At 45.9% G+C, this 19699-nt stretch overlaps 1 protein-coding gene across 2 annotated transcripts in view; it reads left to right on the top strand.

The window, feature by feature from the left end:
• PGBD5 (piggyBac transposable element derived 5) overlaps positions 1-19699 on the top strand; it is a 108480-nt gene that overhangs the window by 41364 nt on the left and 47417 nt on the right. For both annotated transcript variants that reach the window (XM_090043808.1, XM_090043813.1), the window contains exon 2: positions 9631-10058. In XM_090043808.1, the coding sequence (XP_089899934.1) occupies positions 9631-10058 (428 nt within the window). The remainder of the gene's footprint in view (positions 1-9630; positions 10059-19699) is intronic.

Genomic DNA, 19699 nt, shown 5'->3' on the forward strand with positions numbered 1-19699 from the left:
AAAGATTGAGAGCCACTGCCTTATTTTTGGACAGTATAGCCATATCCATCTTAACTCCTTGTTTTTTAGTAGTAATTGAAAACCTTTCACCACTTATGATTTCCTGTTAGGTTACTACAGAGTATTGGGTGGTATTCGGTTTCAGTAATTTGGAAACAAAACACTTCAGCCTTTTTGAGTCTGCACTATTTCACACTTAATATAAGTGTCCAATAGAATATAAATATAAATTAGATGTTTTTTCATAGGAAAAAAAATCCTGCCCGTTTTTTTCCTCTGAAATTTTTGGTATTTGAATGCTTAACTATGCAACTTTGACATTTTTAGTGCCATTTTTGATGGAGTTTATAAAACACTGAGGGTTTCTTGTAGGCTGTAATCCAATATCTTGGGCTTAACAGAGTTGGAGGCCAAAAATGAACACTATTTATATTTTATAACAAATATGGTCATGCCATACTGGCCCAAGTTTTTTTTATGTTTTTATTGCCATGTTCAAAAGAAGCACTGAAATCCATGGTGTCCCAAACCATGCAAACAAAAAGTCTTTAATGAATTTCTGTCCCAAAACCCACAGAATTTCCTACATCTCTTCCACCTTTTGACATGCATACCGAATCAGGATGCAAGTAGTTGTACAATGCAAAAGGAACCCATTTCTGTTGTTAACCAGAACTTTAAATGCTGAAGGTGCAGTCAAAAACCATTAGAAGAACCCAAGCATATCTATCTACACATACTAAGATGTGGGCAAAAACATTAAGAGCTTCAGGACTAGAAAAGCTGGAATCCTTGGTCTTGCTCTCATGATTAGTAGTAGAAAATCCATAAACAGTTTAGTGGGCACATTAGAAGGGAGGAATAGGCTGCAATTAGACCTAGACAGGTTACAAGGGTGGGCGGACAAGAATAGGATGGGATTCAACACAGACAAGTGCAAAGTGATGCACCTGGAGAGGAACAACCGGCACCATACCTACAGGCTGGGGAACTCCCTTCTTGTCAGTACAGAGGCAGAAAAGGATCTTGGAGTCGTCATTGATGCCAAGATGAACATGGGAAGGCAGTTAGGAAGGCCAACCGCACCTTGTCATGCATCCACAGATGCATCTCAAGCTGGTCCAAGGAGGTGATCCTCCCCCTCTATGCGGCACTGGTCAGGCCGCAGTTGGAGTACTGCGTCCAGTTCTGAACACCGCACTTCAGGAGGGATGTGGACAACACGGAGAGGGTCCAGAGGAGGGCCACTTGCATGATCAGGGAGCAGCAGGGCAGACCCTACGAGGAGAGGGTACTGGAGGCTGAACAGGTTCAGGTCCTGAAGAGAAGGCTGAGGGGGGATCTAGTGGCCTGTTACAAACTAGTCAGGGGGGATCAGCAGGCATTGGGGGAGTCCCTGTTCCCCCAAGCACTACCAGGAGTGACCAGGAATAACGGTCACAAGCTGGCAGAGGGTAGATTTAGGTTAGATATCAGGAGGCGCTACTTCACGGTCAGGGCAGCTAGGATCTGGAACCAACTTCCCAGAGAAGTGGTGCAGGCTCCTACCCTGGGGGTCTTTAAGAGGAGGTTAGATGAACACCTTGCTGGAGTCGTTTGACCCAGTACTCTTTCCTGCCATGGCAGGGGTCAGACTCGATCTGCTCAGGTCCCTTCCGACCCTAGAAACTATGAAAATGGCCTAAAACCCAGAGCTCACCTCTCCCACACAAGTGCCCTACCTTCCCCCCCGCTTCCAGCTTTGCTTTGAGAGGCCAAAAATGCATTTTGTGAGTCAGATGTTTTCACTGTCATAGGCTTGCTCAGAGCATGCCTGCTGGTTCAGAACCATCAGAAGACAGGGATGCTCACTTCCTGGACCTGAATTGCATGTGTGCACCAAGGAGACTGGGGCAGTTCTGGACATGTGCAGAAGCAGAACTCAAGGTACCTCCAGAGAATGTAGGTACCTGCAGAGAGAGGTGGCAGCTAAGTGGGTATTTTGGATGTTTCAGATTTGGGCAGCATAATTCAGAAACACAGTGGTTATGACTGGAACCTTGATATTAAAAGTTGAGCTGCTTTATAGACATAAAAACAGGGCAATGAGGTAACACGGTATGCAAATGTTGTGGTAGGCTATTAAGTAATTGCATGGATAATAACAGTAAAACAACCTTTTGAGAGAGAATATTGCTAGGGGAAGCTAGTTTGAGTTTCAGTGGGGATAGAGCTGTAACTCTGCTATAGACAACGTGTATCAGATTTGGATATGAGTAGAGACCTGCAGAATACTACAGGAATTGTATTCTGGAAGACTTCAATCTCTTCCCAGGAGTGTTAGAGTACAAATACTACTAATAATGGCAGGGCCCAGATATCCCTGGGAGTGATAGGTGACAGGCTTCACCAAAGTCTCACTTAATGAACAAGATGTGAAATTATTTAAAACGTGGCTTTAGTAGTTAATGAAGATATGGTAGGAAAATGGGTTCAGTGATGATTAACTGATACAGGAAATTAAATGGAAAGATAAATGCAAGTAGTTCTGACAAAGGACAAAGTCTGAAAATAAGGGAATTAGGAAAGGACTAAGGACAGACTTGAAATCAGAGGAGAACTGCAATTTCTTCATGTTAGAGCTGCTAAAACTATCAGGAATCTGTAGCCTAAACAAGTGGAGAGAAAAATGTAAGAACTTGCAAACCTAACTGCATGAATGATGAATATTGGGAAGAAGGAAAGAGCACAAGAAATGGAAAAAGGACTGATCAGCAAAAAAGACTGCCTCAGAGGTCAGGAGGCATCAAGAGAGTGAGGCATACTAACAGCCAGTGAGTTGCATCTTGCAAAGAATAGTTAAATCTTTGATTATTTAAATACACAGGACAATGCAAGTAGTGGGGCCACTATGCAGCGAGGATAGGGTAGAAATTTAAAGATAATTTAACTATGGACTAAAATGTAAGTAAGTACTTTGCCTCAGCTTTTGTCAAGGATGGTAATGATTATTTTTTTGCAGGGGGGAGTTAGGATGGATAATAGAAGTAAGGGTATAGTCACAGAAATTAATATAGCCAAGCTTGGAGAAAGGCTCAAGGAACTTAAAATCTTCAAGCTTGGAGACCAGTAATTTCCATCCTAGGACTCTGAAGGAACTGGTATGTGAAACCACAGATCCAGAAGCCAGATTTTAATAAATTCATTGGGGGAAGACAGGGATATGAGAAATACAAAGCTAGGTCCATTTGGCCAATAAAGGCTTCTGAATACCAACAGTTTATAGGATGTCTGCAACTGATTTTGTGCATTAGTTTTTTGTGGGAGAGGTACTGAGTGTGTGAGAGAAACTGTAACTTGATGCAGAAAAATTGCTTTATTTTCCATCTGCAAAATTCATCTTTTAAAAAGGTGAAATGCATCAAATTAAGAAATATGCAGCAAACACCAACATCTTGCAAAGGTAATTTTCTGTGACCATTTCTGGGCTGGTGTAAAATGCACAGTTTAAGGCCCCAATCCTAAAGCTACATTCTATGCAGGTGCAGTAGCTTGTTTTGCTGAATTGAATTGTAAGATTGGGACTTACATCATCATATAACTGGAGAACAGTAAAAGTAATTTATGTATTTATGGCATGGACCAAGGTGGTCAAGGGCCCGAAGGCTCGCCGCACCAAGGGCCCTCCCTCGCCGGAGCTTAGCAACAGGTTTGCACCTCTTGCAGCCCCAGCAGAGACTGATCAGTTGCCGGCTCCTGCAGGCAACCCAGGCTCGACCACAGCTACTGGCCCCGCTCTCCCCAAGACAAAGCGTAAGGTGTTTGTTGTGGGAGACTCCATCCTGCGGGGCACTGAGGGGGCAATCTGCCACGCCGACCCCTTAGCCCAGGAAGTCTGCTGCTTCCCGGGGGCCCGCATCCGAGACATTGCGGAGAGGATCCTGCAGCTCCTCCGGCCCACAGACCACTACCCCATGCTCCTTATTCACGTGGGCACCAATGACACGGCTCGGAGCACCCCCAGCCAGGTCATGAGGCGCTACAGGGATTTGAGAGTAGGGCTTAGGGGTCTGGGAGCTCAGGTGGTGTTTCCGTCGATCCTCCCAGTCTCGGGCTATGGGCTGAGGAGGGAGAGGAGGATCCACGCGGTGAACCAAAGACTGCGGCGCTGGTGTCTTCGGGAAGGCTTTGGCTTCCATGACCACAGCCCGCTCTTTGGCGAGAGAGGCAGCAAGCTGCTGGGAAGAGATGGCCTCTACCTCTCTCCCTTGGGGAGGAAGCTCTTCTCAGCCAGGCTGGCTGACCTGCTCCACCGGGCTTTAAACTAAGCCTGCTGGGGGATAGGGGGACTACTACCGCTGCTGGCCCGCTGAGCGACCCTTGCAAAGCCAGCGGACCAAGGCACTTAAGGGAGCCCACCCCTGCCCCAGCCCTGGCACAATCTGTGGGCAAGGCAAGAGCCCCAAGGGGACACTTGCCTGCCTGTACACTAATGCCAGGAGCCTGGGCAACAAGCAGGACGAGCTCGTCCTCCTGCTCAGTGCAAATAACTACGATGTCATTGGGATAACAGAGACCTGGTGGGACTCCACCCATGACTGGACCATGGGTATAGAGGGCTATACCCTGTACAGGAGGGATCGTGTTGAGAAAAGGGGCGGGGGTGTAGCTCTCTATGTGAAGGAAAGCTACATGTCCCTGCAAGCTGATGTTGGCGACCGGCATGGACAGCTAGAGACCCTCTGCGTAAAAATTCGTGGGGAATACAGCAGAGGGGACACAATGGTGGGAGTCTACTACAAACCTCCCACTCAAAGTCCTGAGCTTGACCAGGAGTTCGCCTGGAAACTGACTGAGGCCGCTTGCTCCAGGACCTTGGTTGTCATGGGTGACTTCAATTACCCGGACATCTCGTGGGAAGATCACTCAGCAAAATCCGAGCGATCGCAAAGCTTTCTCTCGTGCGTGGATGACCTCTACCTGACTCAAGAAGTCTATGGGCCAACGAGAGGCAAAGCGCTGCTCGACCTGGTACTGGCTACGGGGGATGACCTAATCGGCGACCTAGTGATTGATGGGAAGCTGGGTGACAGCAACCACGAGCTGATCACCTTCACCATCCGCCATAAAGCTGGCAAGTCAGTCAGCAACACAGAAGTTCTTGACTTCAGAAAAGCCGACTTTGACAAGCTCAAGAGGCTTGTTGGTCAGGCCCTCGGACCATGACCCCAGGGTGATGGGAGTTCAAGAAGAGTGGTTGCTCCTCAAGGAAGCGATCCTCAGTAGACAAGCTAAATCTATTCCAACACGGAGGAAAGGCAGCAAGAAGGAACAGCAGCACCCCCTGGCTCTCCAGGGACCTAGCGGACCTCCTGTGGCTTAAAAGGAAAGCCTACAAAGGATGGAGGATGGGATTCACCTCCAAGGAGGATTACTCCGTGCTGGTCCGGTCCTGCAGGGACCAAACCAGGAAAGCCAAGGCTGCAACTGAACTCCAACTAGCTTCAGGCATCAAGGACAGCAAAAAGTCCTTTTTCAGATATATGGGGAGCCGGAGGAAAAGCAAGGGCAACGTTGGACCCCTGCTGAACCAGATGGGGCAACTGGCAACTGACACCCAGGAAAAAGCCAACCTATTAAATAGGTACTTTGCGTCAGTCTTTCATCAGTCACACGGGATGCCCATGCCTGCTATGGGACAGGGAAATCTGGGTGAGGGGGATCCCCTACCCTCCATAAATGCTGATCTCGTGAAGGAACATCTTGAGAAGCTGGATACCTTCAAGTCAGCCGGCCCTGACAATCTGCACCCCAGGGTACTCAAGGAGCTGGCGAGCATCATAGCCCAGCCCCTGGCACGGATCTTTGAAAACTCCTGGCGCTCTGGTGTAGTGCCCGAAGACTGGGGGAAGGCCAATGTGGTGCCGATCTTCAAGAAAGGGAGGAGAGTGGATCCGGCTAACTACAGGCCCATTAGCCTGACTTCTATCCTGGGGAAGATCTTAGAAAAGTTTATTAAGGAGGCCATGCTTGAGGGACTGGCCCAGGCTAACATTCTAAGGGATAGCCAGCACAGGTTTGTTGCGGGTAGGTCTTGTTTGACCAATCTCACTTCCTTCTATGACCAGGTGACCTATCATCTGGACAAGGGAGAAGAGATTGATGTCATATATCTTGACTTCAAAAAAGCTTCTGATCTGGTATCCCATGATCACCTCTTGGCCAAACTGCCCAGTTGTGGCCTTGGCTCCACCACGATCCGCTGGCTGGGAAACTGGCTCCGTGGTCGGACCCAGAGGGTTGTAATCGATGGCAGTCACTCATCGTGGTGCCCTGTGACCAGTGGGGTCCCTCAAGGCTCTGTCCTGGGACCCATACTGTTCAACATCTTCATTAACCATGTGGACATTGAAGTCAGGAGTGGACTGGCCAAGTTCGCTGATGACACCAAACTTTGGGGCAAAGCATCCACGCCAGAAGATAGGCGGGTGATCCAGGCTGACCTGGACAAACTCAGCAAATGGGCAGACGAGAACCTGATGGTGTTTAACACCGAAAAATGCAAGGTTCTCCACCTTGGGAGGAAAAACCTGCAGCATCCTTATAGGCTCGGCAGTGCTACGTTGGTTAGCACTACAGAAGAAAGAGACTTGGGGGTCATCATTGACCACAAGATGAACATGAGCCTGCAATGCAATGCTGTGGCTAATAAAGCGACCAAAACGCTGGCTTACATCCGTAGATGCTTCTCGAGCAAATCCTGGGACGTCATTCTCCCTTTGTACTCGGCCTTGGTAAGGCCGCAGCTGGAGTACTGTGTCCAGTTTTGGGCTCCACAATTCAAAAAGGATGTGGAGAAGCTTGAGAGAGTCCAGAGGAGAGCCACACGCATGATCAGAGGTCAGGAAAACAGATCTTACGATGACAGGCTGAGAGACATGGGACTCTTTAGCCTGGAAAAACGTAGGCTCAGGGGTGATCTGATCGCCACCTATAAGTTTATCAAGGGTGAGACCACCAGGATCTGGGGGAACGTTTGTTCACCAGAGCGCCCCAAGGGATGACGAGGTCGAACGGTCACAAACTCCTGCAAGACCGTTTCAGGCTGGACATAAGGAAGAATTTCTTTACTGTCCGAGCCCCCAAGGTCTGGAACAGTCTGCCAGCGGAGGTAGTTCAAGCACCCACATTGAACACCTTCAAGAGTAAATTGGATGCTTATCTTGCTGGGATCCTATGACCCCAGCTGACTTCCTGCCCTTTGGGCAGGGGGCTGGACTCGATGATCTCCCGAGGTCCCTTCCAGCCCTAATGTCTATGAAATCTATGAAATTTATGAAGAGGGGGGAGGTGCTGCGCTACACGCCTTTTAATCTTGTACCAAGAGTTTGCAAGACTTTAAAAGAAAATCTGAAAGAAAGAATAATTTGATCATGAAGACAAATGGAAAATGAAATAAAGGGCAACACTGGTTTGCTAAATGTAGATGGTGCCAGGCCAATGAGCTCTTATTTTTATATATATAGTGTGTATATAGTATAATGACACATGGGAGATTGCTATTTAAACTTGAGTTGGGAATTAGTAGACAAATTGTAAGGTGGGTAATGAATTTGTTAAAGGCAGTGCTGAAAGGGGAAGTATCAAGCTGGAAAGCGTTAACTAGAGAGTGTCTCAGTCTCAGTGTTGGGATTGATCTCATTATTAATATTTCCATTGACAACTCATGACAAGGTCAGAGAAGACATTTGGAGTCAAAAGGCATCAGGTGTAGAATACTGCGCTATTGATATAGAAAGAATGAGTGACTTTGTGGACTAAAATACAAGATGAGATTATATTTGGTAGTACAGAATCCAAGGCCATGCCCAACTTCAACTATAAGCTGAGAAGTGATTAGTTAGAAGTGACTGAAGTGGGAAAGGACATGGGATACTAGAAGATCATAAGATGACTAAGATACCAATGTGATGCAGTCATGAAAAAGACAGATGGATCCTGGAGTGTGTTAGTTAAGACAGGGAAATAATAACACCATTGTACAAAGCTGAGGTGAGGCTTGGCATACTTAGGGATTTACCAAAATCATGGCGGAAGTGGGCTGCGCATCAGGTGGTCCTTTAATCCTGCAGGTTCCTCCACACACACTCCTCCCTACTGGCCCTACTACTTGTTGCTGACCAACAGGGAGGCAAAAAAATGCCATGTTTAAAACCTTGCTGGTCAGGAGTGAGTGGTGGGGCCCCACTGCTGATCAGTGGTGGGGGCATGCAGGGCAACCTCAAAGATTAAAGGAGCTGCTGCACAGCATGCTTCCACCAGCATTTCAGTAGTTCTCTAGACATACTATTTCTGATTCTGGTCTCCCATGTTTGAAAAGGCCAAGACAGGCTGTGTTATGGTCTGAAAACACACTGGGAAGTAAACAGCAGGGAGAAAGAGGAGCTATTTAAACTAAGGAGAATGTCAGCATATAAATGGGTATAAGTTGCCCATTAATGGAGTTAGATTGGAAATTAGAAGATTTTTAATTATTAGAGCAATAAGGTTCTTAAACAGCATTTTAATCAATGCAATAAGCAAGAAATCTACCTATTTTTAAAATGAAGCTCTCTAGATATATGAAAGGTGTTATACAATGTGATGTGTACAACAGCAGGGGATTGGACCCTGATCTAAGAGGTCCCTTGAGATCCTGTGTTCCTAATTCCCCTAAGTCTTGTAGTTGCATCTCACCTTAACGTTCATTACAGTGATCAGCCTGCAACCCTGATTTCTACTTGTTTTGCTTCTTTTGGGTTTTTTCTCAAAAACTTGCAGGTTTTGTTGATCAGAATAATTAGAGGGAGGGAAAGCAAGATTTATGATTTAAGAAGAATGATACGTGAAGTAGGATACTTTTTACAGTAAAAAATGTATACAATGTAATGCTTTTTCCAAAGGGTGCTCTAACTTGTAATAGACCTCTCTGATTGTCCCTGGAATTGAAAGCCAGTATTCCTTAGATTTGAGGGTGCAGGATCAGGTCTTAAAATGGGATGCTGAATAGTGCAACGTAAACAACCATACCTAAAAAATCATGCTGGTTACATGCACTGGCAAAGAGGTAACTTGAGAGTTGCAAGGCTGATGGGGGCAGTAGTTGAAGGAGACTTTGAAGTCCGGTGTGACAAAGTGAATTCAAGTTTTAATTGCAGGAGAATCCTGTTATGTAGCATGGTTGTATGCCTGATCTTGGATTATGGCATTTGAGACACCACCTTAATTTTGAGGCACCGACAAACTGGGCAGAATTCAAAGAAGCAACAACAGTTGTCTGGGGGATGAGGAGGTTTGAGGGACTGATTTAACTTTTGGGAAAGAGTAAGAATGTTTTATCTGCCTGGTCAAAGGACTGAAATAGAAAACATCTATCTATGGATATCTGGAGGCCGTGCAGTAGGGCAGGGAGGTGTGGTAGGTTCTGTGAGGGCTTTTCCTTGGAAGCTGTTTATAAAACTCTAAATAATAGGACTTTGAGATTTTTAGTTCAATCTTGCTGTGCTGCTGAGACGAGGGGAACTGACTGAAATGAGATTGATTAGCTATCATTTTTGCTGCTGCAATGAAGAACTCATCAAAAATAAGATTTTTGTTTCACTTTTGTTCTAGGTCCAACCCGTAAAATGCCTCCAACTGCCAGCGTCATGGACTTTTTTCAGCTATTTGTCCCTGACCATGTACTAAAGAATATGGTGGTGCAAACCAATATGTATGCCAAGAAGTACCAGGAGAGATTTGGCAGTGATGATGCCTGGGTGGACGTCACGCTAACCGAAATGAAAGCCTTCCTAGGCTACATGATATCAACGAGCATTCACCACTGTGAGTCTGTCCTCAGCATCTGGAGTAGTGGATTCTACAGCAACAAGAGCATAGCACTTATCATGACACAGACCCGGTTCGAGAAGATCCTGAAGTACTTCCACATTGTGGCCTTTCGCTCCAGCCAGACAACACATGGCCTCTACAAAATCCAGCCGTTTCTGGACTCCTTACAGAATGGCTTTGACTCTACTTTTAGACCTTCTCAAACCCAGGTAAGAGTTGCCCTTTTCTTGGCTTTAAAAAAAAGTAAGTATGATATGACTAGGTTATGTACCAGTAAGGAGTAATAGTGAAACTGTCATACCTATAGGTAACCATATTCTGCTAGGTATTATGCTATGAAGACACACCATCCTTTAACTACTGCTGAACAAAAGTGGCATAAGGTTGTTTGCCTTCTTTAACAGGAACCCAAATGATGTGGGGCATTTTCAGCTCTTGAAAAAAAAACTCAGCCATTCAGGGTTTAACCTCTTTCAATTGATTTTTTTTTTTTTTTTTTTTTTTTTTTTTACTGGATGTGTTTACATGAGACTAATCTAATGTGCATTAAAGCATCAGCATCTACACATACATAATTATTACCATGAAGTAGATTAGTCTAATGTGCCATTTTCTAATACCTGTAAATACAGGTACTAAAAATCAGCTCATTAAATTAATGCACCAAAGCACATGTGTAGATACTGACTGGGAACAAATTGCCTAGGTAGCAGGGGTCACAGGGAGTAGGGAGAACTGTCCCAGCTTGGCTGATACTGCCTCCTAGCCACATGGAGATCAGGACCTATCCTGTCCTGATCTCCATGTGGCTAGGAGAGCTGTCCTGACTTGGTGGGAAACTGCCTTCCAGCCACATAGAGATCAAGACCCATCCCAATCTCCATGTGGCTGGGAGAGCTGTCCCAGCTGCCTCCCAGCCACGTGGTGACTGTGCTGATCTCCATCTCCACACGGTTGGGAGGCAGCTGCCCGGCAGCCAGGACAGTTTTCCCCCTACCCTGCAGAGATTGAGCCCAGCCCCTGTGCCTCCTGCCAGTCCAGGGCTGGCACTTGTAGTGGGGGGAGAGAACCTGGAGCCCCCTTGGCTGCTGCAGGGAGTGGTAGAGCAGCTGTAAACTGAATTGTTCCCTTCAGGAACAAATTTGCTCCTGATGGATGCATGTTCAGATGTATGCTGGGGTCTAGTTTAATGCACATTAATTGCACATGAAGATTAAATGTGATTTAAAATTTGCTTACCCTTATGAGTACTGCCCTTCATAACACCTCCAACAAAACTGTCAGTAAAGTGTCAGAGGCAGAAGCCAGGTGGATTTTTCAGAACCCCAGGAAGGGACTTTAGACTTCTGACACTGAACAAATTCATATGATACTGAGGAGCTGAGCATATAGACGTGCATGATGATATTTGTTTGACTATAGCTGCATAATATAATAACAAAATGAGCTGAGATCAAGGAAATATAGTATATGACTGGTTAAACAACTGTCCCTTGCATCTCCACCCATTGCACAGAATGTTAAAATAGCAGCAATTCTGTGGGAAGATACTTACCTCTTTCAAAAATCTGAAATAGGAAGGGCAGCAAAACACATGCAGCCTGAACTTTTCCTCTGTACACTTTTTGACCATGTTCATACTTTTCAGGTTGTAAGATGATCTAATACAGAGATCAGCAAAGGATAGCCTTTCTCATCTGCCCAACATTTGCTATATAACTATGCACCCTGGTGTATTAGAAGAGATAAAGGACTCTCCTCTGGAAAGTGATCTGTTAGGCATGACTAGAGACTCAATAATAGACTAGATAGACCTGATCTGGTATGGCAATGCTTCTATGGATGTGCAACTAAAAATGGGTAGAGCATAGTAGTAAATGGAGAGCTGCCTACTTTGTGGAAGAGGAGGAGAAAGCCAGCAAATCAGTATGGGTATAAAATTTAGGACAATACAGTCACTTGCAATCCAATTTTAAGTAGATTTGAGGTAGAAGGAACAAGACAAGCACCTTCCCATCGGGCTGTGGAAAAAAATTCTGGTGACATTTCTACAAGAGCAAAATGGCAAGGAAAGGCTGTCAGGATTAGGGTGTTCCTTAGGATAGATGTGCGTCTAATCCTTATTTCTTTTGATGTTGCTGGATTAGGAGTGAAGGTTTTACATAATCTGAAGTAAACCCCCATAAGATTGGACTCCTGTGGGACACTTTTTAAAAGTTCAAATACTATTGGAGTACAATATGAATTGTATGTTACATATCCCCCTCCCCCACCACACGTGGATTGAACCAACATGCTAAAATAATCTATGCTGTCTTTACAGTGACTAAATGTCTGGATCCCGCTGGGTCGTGTGTGTGTGTGTGTGTGTGTGTATATATATGTATGTGTGTATATATATGTATAATATGTGTGTGCGGTTTTTCCAGGGGGACTGTTTTAAAAGCACAGTCAAACTCTGCTCCCTTTTCAGACTTCATGTTAGCAATTTTGTAAAACATCCTTGAGGTGGATCAAGCTGAACATCAAACATCAAAGCACTGCATCCGAAATAACTAGAGGAGACAGAGTTTTTAATTCTGTCACTAAAAATAGTTCAACAGTTAGGGAAATAGGTGTCCTATTGGAGGACATTCCTGACTTGATCCTAACACGTCCCGAGTGCTCTCATTCTCAGTGGAATCAATAAGGTTTGTCTCAAGAGATGTTGCAAGTTACCTGAAGCAACAGGGAAAACCTCTAACCCTACACATTTCTCAGAGTGCAGGGAATATGCTGTGTCAAGTATTGTGTTAGAACATAAGGCCCAGGGGAAAATTTCTGTGCAATCGGATTAGTATTTATGAAGAAAAATGGCTAGGAAAAGCTCACTCTGGTCGGCCGTTGGATCTGTCAGATCTGTAGCTATGGCATTTGTTCTGTTGAATGCAAGCTTTTATCAAGGATTCTTGGGAGCGTTGAAAAACTGTTCTGTACACAGAGGCTATTGGGGCCACCACTCTGACACTGTTTTTTTTCTGGATGGTTTGTTGCCCTAGAGACAGTCCAAGTATTCAGTGTCCACTGGTTTTGATTTCACTGGAAAAAAATTGTACCCAAGCTGTAATTTTTTTAAATCTAGATTTTGATGCAATATTCCCAAACTGGGGCCATATATGGTAACTGTGTAGTGCTTTGTTATCCTCATTTCTGGCTAGTTCACACATAAATGATAATCTGATACAGCATGGGTGTTGGGAAGCTTTTTTTCTTTAACTCAGAACGCAGTAGCTCATACCTAAAAGTCCTGGGACAGATTATTGCTGTCATCCAGGGGCATCCATATTTATAATGAAAACCAGTAAGCTCCCCTAAACTCCTGTGTTTCTGGTTGGCTTTTGCTAAAGGTCTGTTTCTGTCTTGAAACCCAGATAGGAATCCTCTTAAATATGAGAACTAGATAGTATTATGTGCCCTAGTGCTTGTGATATGGAAACCTCTTGCAAAAGGAGTTTACAAAAAGTATGTGGTATTGGTGAGAACTATCCCAGTATTTCAGAATGAAGTAAACAAAAGTAGCAATCTAAGGTATAGTCATCAAGGCTAAGCACAGACAGTCGAAAAGCCTGAGGCTGAATTGATTTAGTCTTTACAGGTTAGTTTAAGCTGCAAAGACTGAACCAATAAGTAAATGAACAGACATTCACTTTTGATTCAGGAAATGCAGCCACATGCCTTCAGTGGCTCAAGCCAGAAGCCAGAGGGTGCTATAGCGCGGCTCTCTAACATTGCCAGCATGGGCTGTGTGTTTCCTCCCTTTTCCTGCTGCCCTTTAGATCTCTGGGATTTGCAGTCCAGAATCACAGCATCAGGACTCTGCAGGGATGCTCATCACTTCCTCTTCCTGTTTCTAGATGCTTCTGGGATTCATAGTCCACAGTCACAGACAGCAGTAAGCAAGCAGGACAGGGCAGCTCTGCACTCGGGGGGAAGGGGAGTTTAACCCCTGCCTTCCTGGACCCAAATTCCAGCAGGGGCTTACCAGGGGTGGGGAGGATGACTGTGAGCCAGCCAGTGACCCAGCCCTCACTACTCCAGCTAGGGAGCAGAGGGGTGGGGCCAGCCCTGCTCTCTGGAGCACACAACACAGCCCAGCTCAGGGCTGCAAAGCATGCTGGGATGCTAGGGGACTGTGATTTAACTTGAATGAGGAAGGGGTCTGGGATTGAAGTTTCATAAACCAGTTTGAACTAAATCAGCTAAGTCTGATACTACATTCAACCAAGTTTATCTTAAATCAGTTTCAGCCATTTTGAAACTGGTTTATGCACACTGAGCTTCTATTCTGTTACAAGTTTAAACCAGTTTCTGATAACTTAAACTGGTTCATGTGTAACTTCTGTCCCTAGCCCTAATGATGAACCAAGTATACAACACACAGAAGGAAATCCTCATTTCCCAGAAGTTATGAGATCTGTGGCTTGTAGCTGAATAGCTCCTCTGGCTTCAGCTATTGTTTTAACCAAAGAGGAGTAGAACACTCTCTCTGAAGGACAGAGGAATGTTCACAGCTCTCCATTGCTTCCCAGCAAATAGGCTGCTGCTTTTATCTGGCAAAAGGAAAGAGGGATTTGGAGGCTTGAGCATTGGGATAGGTGTTTCCTCTGTTTATCCCTTAGGTGCTAGTAACTTTAGGAACGGGTATGATGCTGTGTAGCTTGAAGGCGGGAAGACATCTGAAGGGGAGCTCTAAAAAAATGTATGGTATTAAATCCCAAGGTACCCAGGCCTGCAGCATTCGTCACAATGTCACATTCCTTGCGACCTCAGGCCTCCCTGTTGACAATAGGGACAGGACTTAGCCTCCTGCTCAAGAAGCATGAGCCCTTATTTGGCCACTTATTAACAAGGTATTTGTGTTAGCTGTGAGCAGCACAGGAGTACTGTTGAGCTGTTTGGATTTGAATGTTTCTTCCTCCCCCACCTCCATTCCTTTGTTACAGATGCTTCACAGTATTAAGCAATAGCGAGTTTTAAAGTATAATAACAGAAAAATAAAGAAACAATCAAATCCCTACCCTCTCTTGCTTTTAAGAGAAGCCTGTCTTTAATTTGCAGATGCATACCAGGGCTAGGATAAGGTCATAAACTTTGTACCTAATTTTCTCTTTGTGAGACACAGCTCTCAGAATTTGTTAGCTTTCTGGTGCAGGGAACATCCAAGTACAAGACCAGAAACAACAGACCGATAGGGAAGGTGGAGGAAGCACCAGGAAACAATGAGACAATACTAATGGGTAGGACAGAGGGTTTAAGTGTTATGACTACCGCCCAGCCACTCGCAAAGTTCTGTGGGCTTAGCTGGGTTTTTAGGAGGATAATAGCTTGGCAGATATTTTCAGGGAGCTTCTCCAGTGCTCAGAGTCTGAAAGTTAGAGTGGTATAACGAGGAGGGTAGTAGGACTGAAAGGAGAGAGTGAGTTTTTAGTGGGGGAGGTACGTATGGCTGCAGGATTTCCACCAGGGATGTACCACAGAACAAGAGCAGGGTTGGAGGTACGTAGGAGATGGACTCTGTGATATGGGTGGTGGGGAGGGCAAAGATGAAAGGATGGAGAGATGCATGGAAAGAACCAGACACTACAAATGGTGAGGGTTGAGAGCAGGTGACAAGCTGTCAGTGTTGATGGACTGTAGGCTGAATGCCAGGACATAGGGGTGGGCACTTATGGGCCATTGAAAGAATACATGCTAGACAGTGAGGGGAAACTTGGCACAAAGGTGGCAGTGCTTGCTAAAGATCAAGATGGTGTGAAGTGGCAGGGCTTGAACCCAGGTGGCAGGTCAGATGAAGTAAGTATGACGAGTCCTGCAACTGAGTGGTCATCTGGTCACTAGCAGGAAAGCTGAAGCCAAAATGGATACCTTTGAGAGATTCTGAAGGGTGGGAGATGGAGCTAGGAGTTGGAGTCAGAGAGCACAGTGCAGAGGATGTGGGTGAGTGGCAGACAATGGCACTAAGGAAGTCAGATGCACATGTGGCTCAAAAGAGAGAAGGGGGAGGCAGCAAGAAGGAAAAGGAATAGAAAGGGGGAAGCCCAGCTCTCTCCATGACTGATCCACTGGAGGTAGCATAAGAAGGCAGCTGCAGAGGCAGTGTCAGATGAAGTGATCCAGGTCTGAGAGCCAGAAGCCAGAGGGAGTGAGATCCACTATCAGTGGCCTGGGCACTGCAGAGACAGTCAGGGGATTGATTGAACGTGAGGTTAGAAGGGGTTGCACCAGAAGATGGGAGAGGTGGAAGCATGAGGATGGAAGGAAGAGAAAGTTAGGGCAAATGTCTCTAGAGGCAAGGTGGGTACAATGTGAATTTAGGATTTAGCTGTTGGGAGAAGCAGGAAGATCAGGATGCAGAGAGGAGGAGCAGGCCTCGCTGGTGGAAGATTGAGGGTGACAAAGAAATGGAGACATACAAAGAGGAAGGTGGATATGTTGATGCAGAAGATGGATGTGCTGACAGTCATGGGCAGTGGGAGATGGACAGACTCATGAAAAAATAATAGAGCTCTACAGATACTGTTGGTGCAGTCCTGACCCTATAAGTAGCCAGGGTGCACTGCTTTCTCTTACTGGGGAGGAGGCAGACAGTGACCAGGCTGCAACATGACCTGGATCGCACAAGGAAAAAGAGGGGCATCCTGAGAGCAGAGCAGCTTCCTGGTAGTTATGCAACTCCCTCTTTTCAGGTTGCTGGGATATGCTGCCCTACCCCTACAGAGGAGAAAGCAGCAGGGAAGAGTTGAAGCTTATTACATGTTGCAAAGTGGTTTGAGATATTCAAATGTGAGGAGCTGTAGAAATGCAAAACTTTTAATTAAATTGTAATTCTAAAAAAGAGGAAGATGGTTCTGTCCAGATGGCATAGCAAGGCAGGAGGTATCCTGGCCCTCTTAGCTTCAGTAACAAGCAGATTTTGTATACCTGTAGCTAGATTGCTGTATGTAAGTATGTACGTTTGAATAGTCCTGTGAATGTGTCATGAGCCTTAAGAGCTGGAGTGTGTACACATGAAAGTGTACAGCAGCCACCACCATATAGAGGGCATGTATGTCTGCTCCAAGTTGAAAGGAAGAGACTGAAGGACTGCTGTTTTAACACCTTCTCACATCTGAGAGGCAAACAGCTGCCTGTGAGTGACTCTAACCCAGGGGTGGATGATTATGTTGGGCAGAGGGCTGCTTACTGAGTTTCAACAAGCCATTGAGGGCCGCATGGCAGGCAGCCCAGAGCATATTAATATTAATTTTCTAAAGTTTTTAAGGGCCCCACAGGCCAGATAGAATGGCCTGGCAGGCCACGTCTGGACCCCAGGCCGCATTTTGCCCACCCCTGCTCTAACCACTAGTGTGATACACTTCTGTACATGCATATCCTCGGTGCAGCAGCAAAATGGCAGGAAATTCCCCTGACTTTCATCATTGGGTGCCTGTAAGTTAGGAGTACAAGTCAAGTAGCTGCAGATGCAGGATCCATTCAGAGCAACAAATGTCTTTGCACCTACTTCAGTGGATTTTGGATCCAGGCCCGTGTAACTGTTTGCCTGACTAGGTAGGTACACAACTAGGTATGTTTGCATTTGAAACGCCCGAGACCCATAGTGTACCGGGAAGTTCTGGAGACCTCAACTTTAATGCAGAACAAATAGATCAAAGAAGGCCAATGTAAACAGTAAGAAGAAATGGATGGGCAGGGAAGCCCACGTGACGAGACCAGAAGTAAGAGTGACTTGACTGGAAAAAATAGTAAGAGACAGTAGGGCAGCAATAGAGTCACCATCATTTAAAAAATGATTGCTAAAGCAAACAGACACTTGTAGTTGGTAACTAAGGCTAGCTGTTTGCCATCCTGTAATAAAAGATTTGTGCCGCTGTTTTGGCCCAAATCAAATGTAGTGCCTGTTCTTATCACTTCTCAGCCTCTCAAAGGCTCAGATCAAGCGTAGTCTATGCTTACCTGGCAAGGGAAACACCATGACCACAGAGGCGGTCTTCCTGGCTGAACCGGGGAGGGCTGCTCTCCTGGCATGGGGATAATATCTGCCAAGGTAATGTATGGTAAACCTCCCACTTCGGTGCTGGACTGGGAAGGTCTCAGCTTTAAGCTTACGTTATGGAAATGAGAGATTCCTCCCTGGCTTGCCCCTGGAGCCTTATGCCTGAGGACAAGCAAAACTCAGGGGCATCCAAACCCCAAGTCTCTGGGCTTGGGCCTGCAAGTAGGATGCCTGCCAAAGGCTTTAGAAACATCTGAAGCCCCAGAAGGGGGTGAAGGATATTTGTTGGTAGTAGGGCCACTTACGGTTCTGGACTGACTCTTGGGTGACTAGAATGGGAAACACATTCCCTAAGCACATTGTGCCTTAGTACTTTCATACTACACGTTTAGTGTAGTTATCAACATTTGTTTCATAGTTTCACAGATGCTAGGGGCTGGAAGGGACCTTACAGATCATCAGGCCCAGTCCCCCTCCACTTGAGCAGGAAAGACTGCTGGGATCAAATGACCCCCAGCAAGATGGGTGTCAAGATGCTTTTTAAAGTTCGCCAGGGTGGGTGACTGTACCACCTCTGTGGGAAGCATGTTCCAAACCCTCAGTACTTGATCTGTAAAGTTTTTCCTTAAGTCTAGCCTGAAGCGATCCTCAATCAGCTTGTGCCCATTATTTCTTGTCTTCCCCTGGCCCTGATGTATACCTTTGATATACTTATAGGTTGCCACCAAGTCCCCACTGAGTCTTCTCTTCTCCAGGCTGAACAGTTTCAAGTCTTTCAGCCTCTCCTCATATGACCTGATCTCAAGGCCTCTAACCATGCGCATGGCCCTCCTTTGGACTTCTCCACACCCTTCCTGAAGTGCGGTGCCCAGAACTGAACACAGAACTCCAGCAGCAGTCTCACCAAGGCCAAGTAGAGTGGGAGGATGACATCCTTGGCCTTGCTCAAGATGGCTCAGTAGATGCATGCCAGTGTTTGAGTAGCTCTGCCAGCTATAGCACTGCATTGGTGGCTCATGTTCATTTTATTGTCCATCGCAACACCCAGGTCTCGTTTAGGTCTCAATGTGGTGCTAGAAAGTGTAGCGCTGCCGAGCCTGTAAGTGTTGTGGATTATTTCTCCCCAGTTGTAACATTTTTTCCATATTAAACAACATCAGGTTGAGCTCCGCCCACCTCGTGAGCATGTATGTGTCCAGGTCAGCCTGGATTGCCAGCCTGCCTTCAAGCGTGACCACGCTCTCCGTAGTTTGGTGTTGTCAGCAAACTTTGCTAGTTCGCTTTTATTACCTGAATCCAAATAATTGATGAACATGTTGAAAAGCGCTGGTCCGAGTGCCGAACCCTGAGGGACACCACTGGTCACCCTCTGCCATGATGACTCAGTTCCATGAATCAATACGCTCTGGGTCCTACCACAGACCAGTTACCTAGCCACAGAGCCATAAAGTAGTCCAGGCCACATTTTCCCAATTTTTTCATGAGGACTTCATGGGAGACCAGGTGAAAGGCCTTTTTGAAGTCCAGGTATATAACATCAATAGCATTTCCCCCATCCAGGTAGTCAGTAACCTGATCATAGAAGGAAATGAGGTTGGTCTGGCATGACCTGCCTGTAATGGAGCCATGTTGGCTCTCCTTCAGAATACTGCCTTCTGCTAGCCTGTCTGTAATGGATTCTTTGATAATTTTCTCCAGGATTTTACCAGGGACTGAAGTCAAACTGACTGACCTGTAATTTCCTGGGTCCTCCTTTCTCCCTTTCTTAAAGCTAGGTACCGCATTGGCCATCTTCCAGTCTTCAGGGATATTTCCCAA

The sequence above is a fragment of the Crocodylus siamensis genome, chromosome 1, assembly GCF_052110815.1.
Source record: "Crocodylus siamensis isolate JL-2025a chromosome 1, ASM5211081v1, whole genome shotgun sequence".
Lineage (NCBI taxonomy): Eukaryota > Metazoa > Chordata > Crocodylia > Crocodylidae > Crocodylus > Crocodylus siamensis.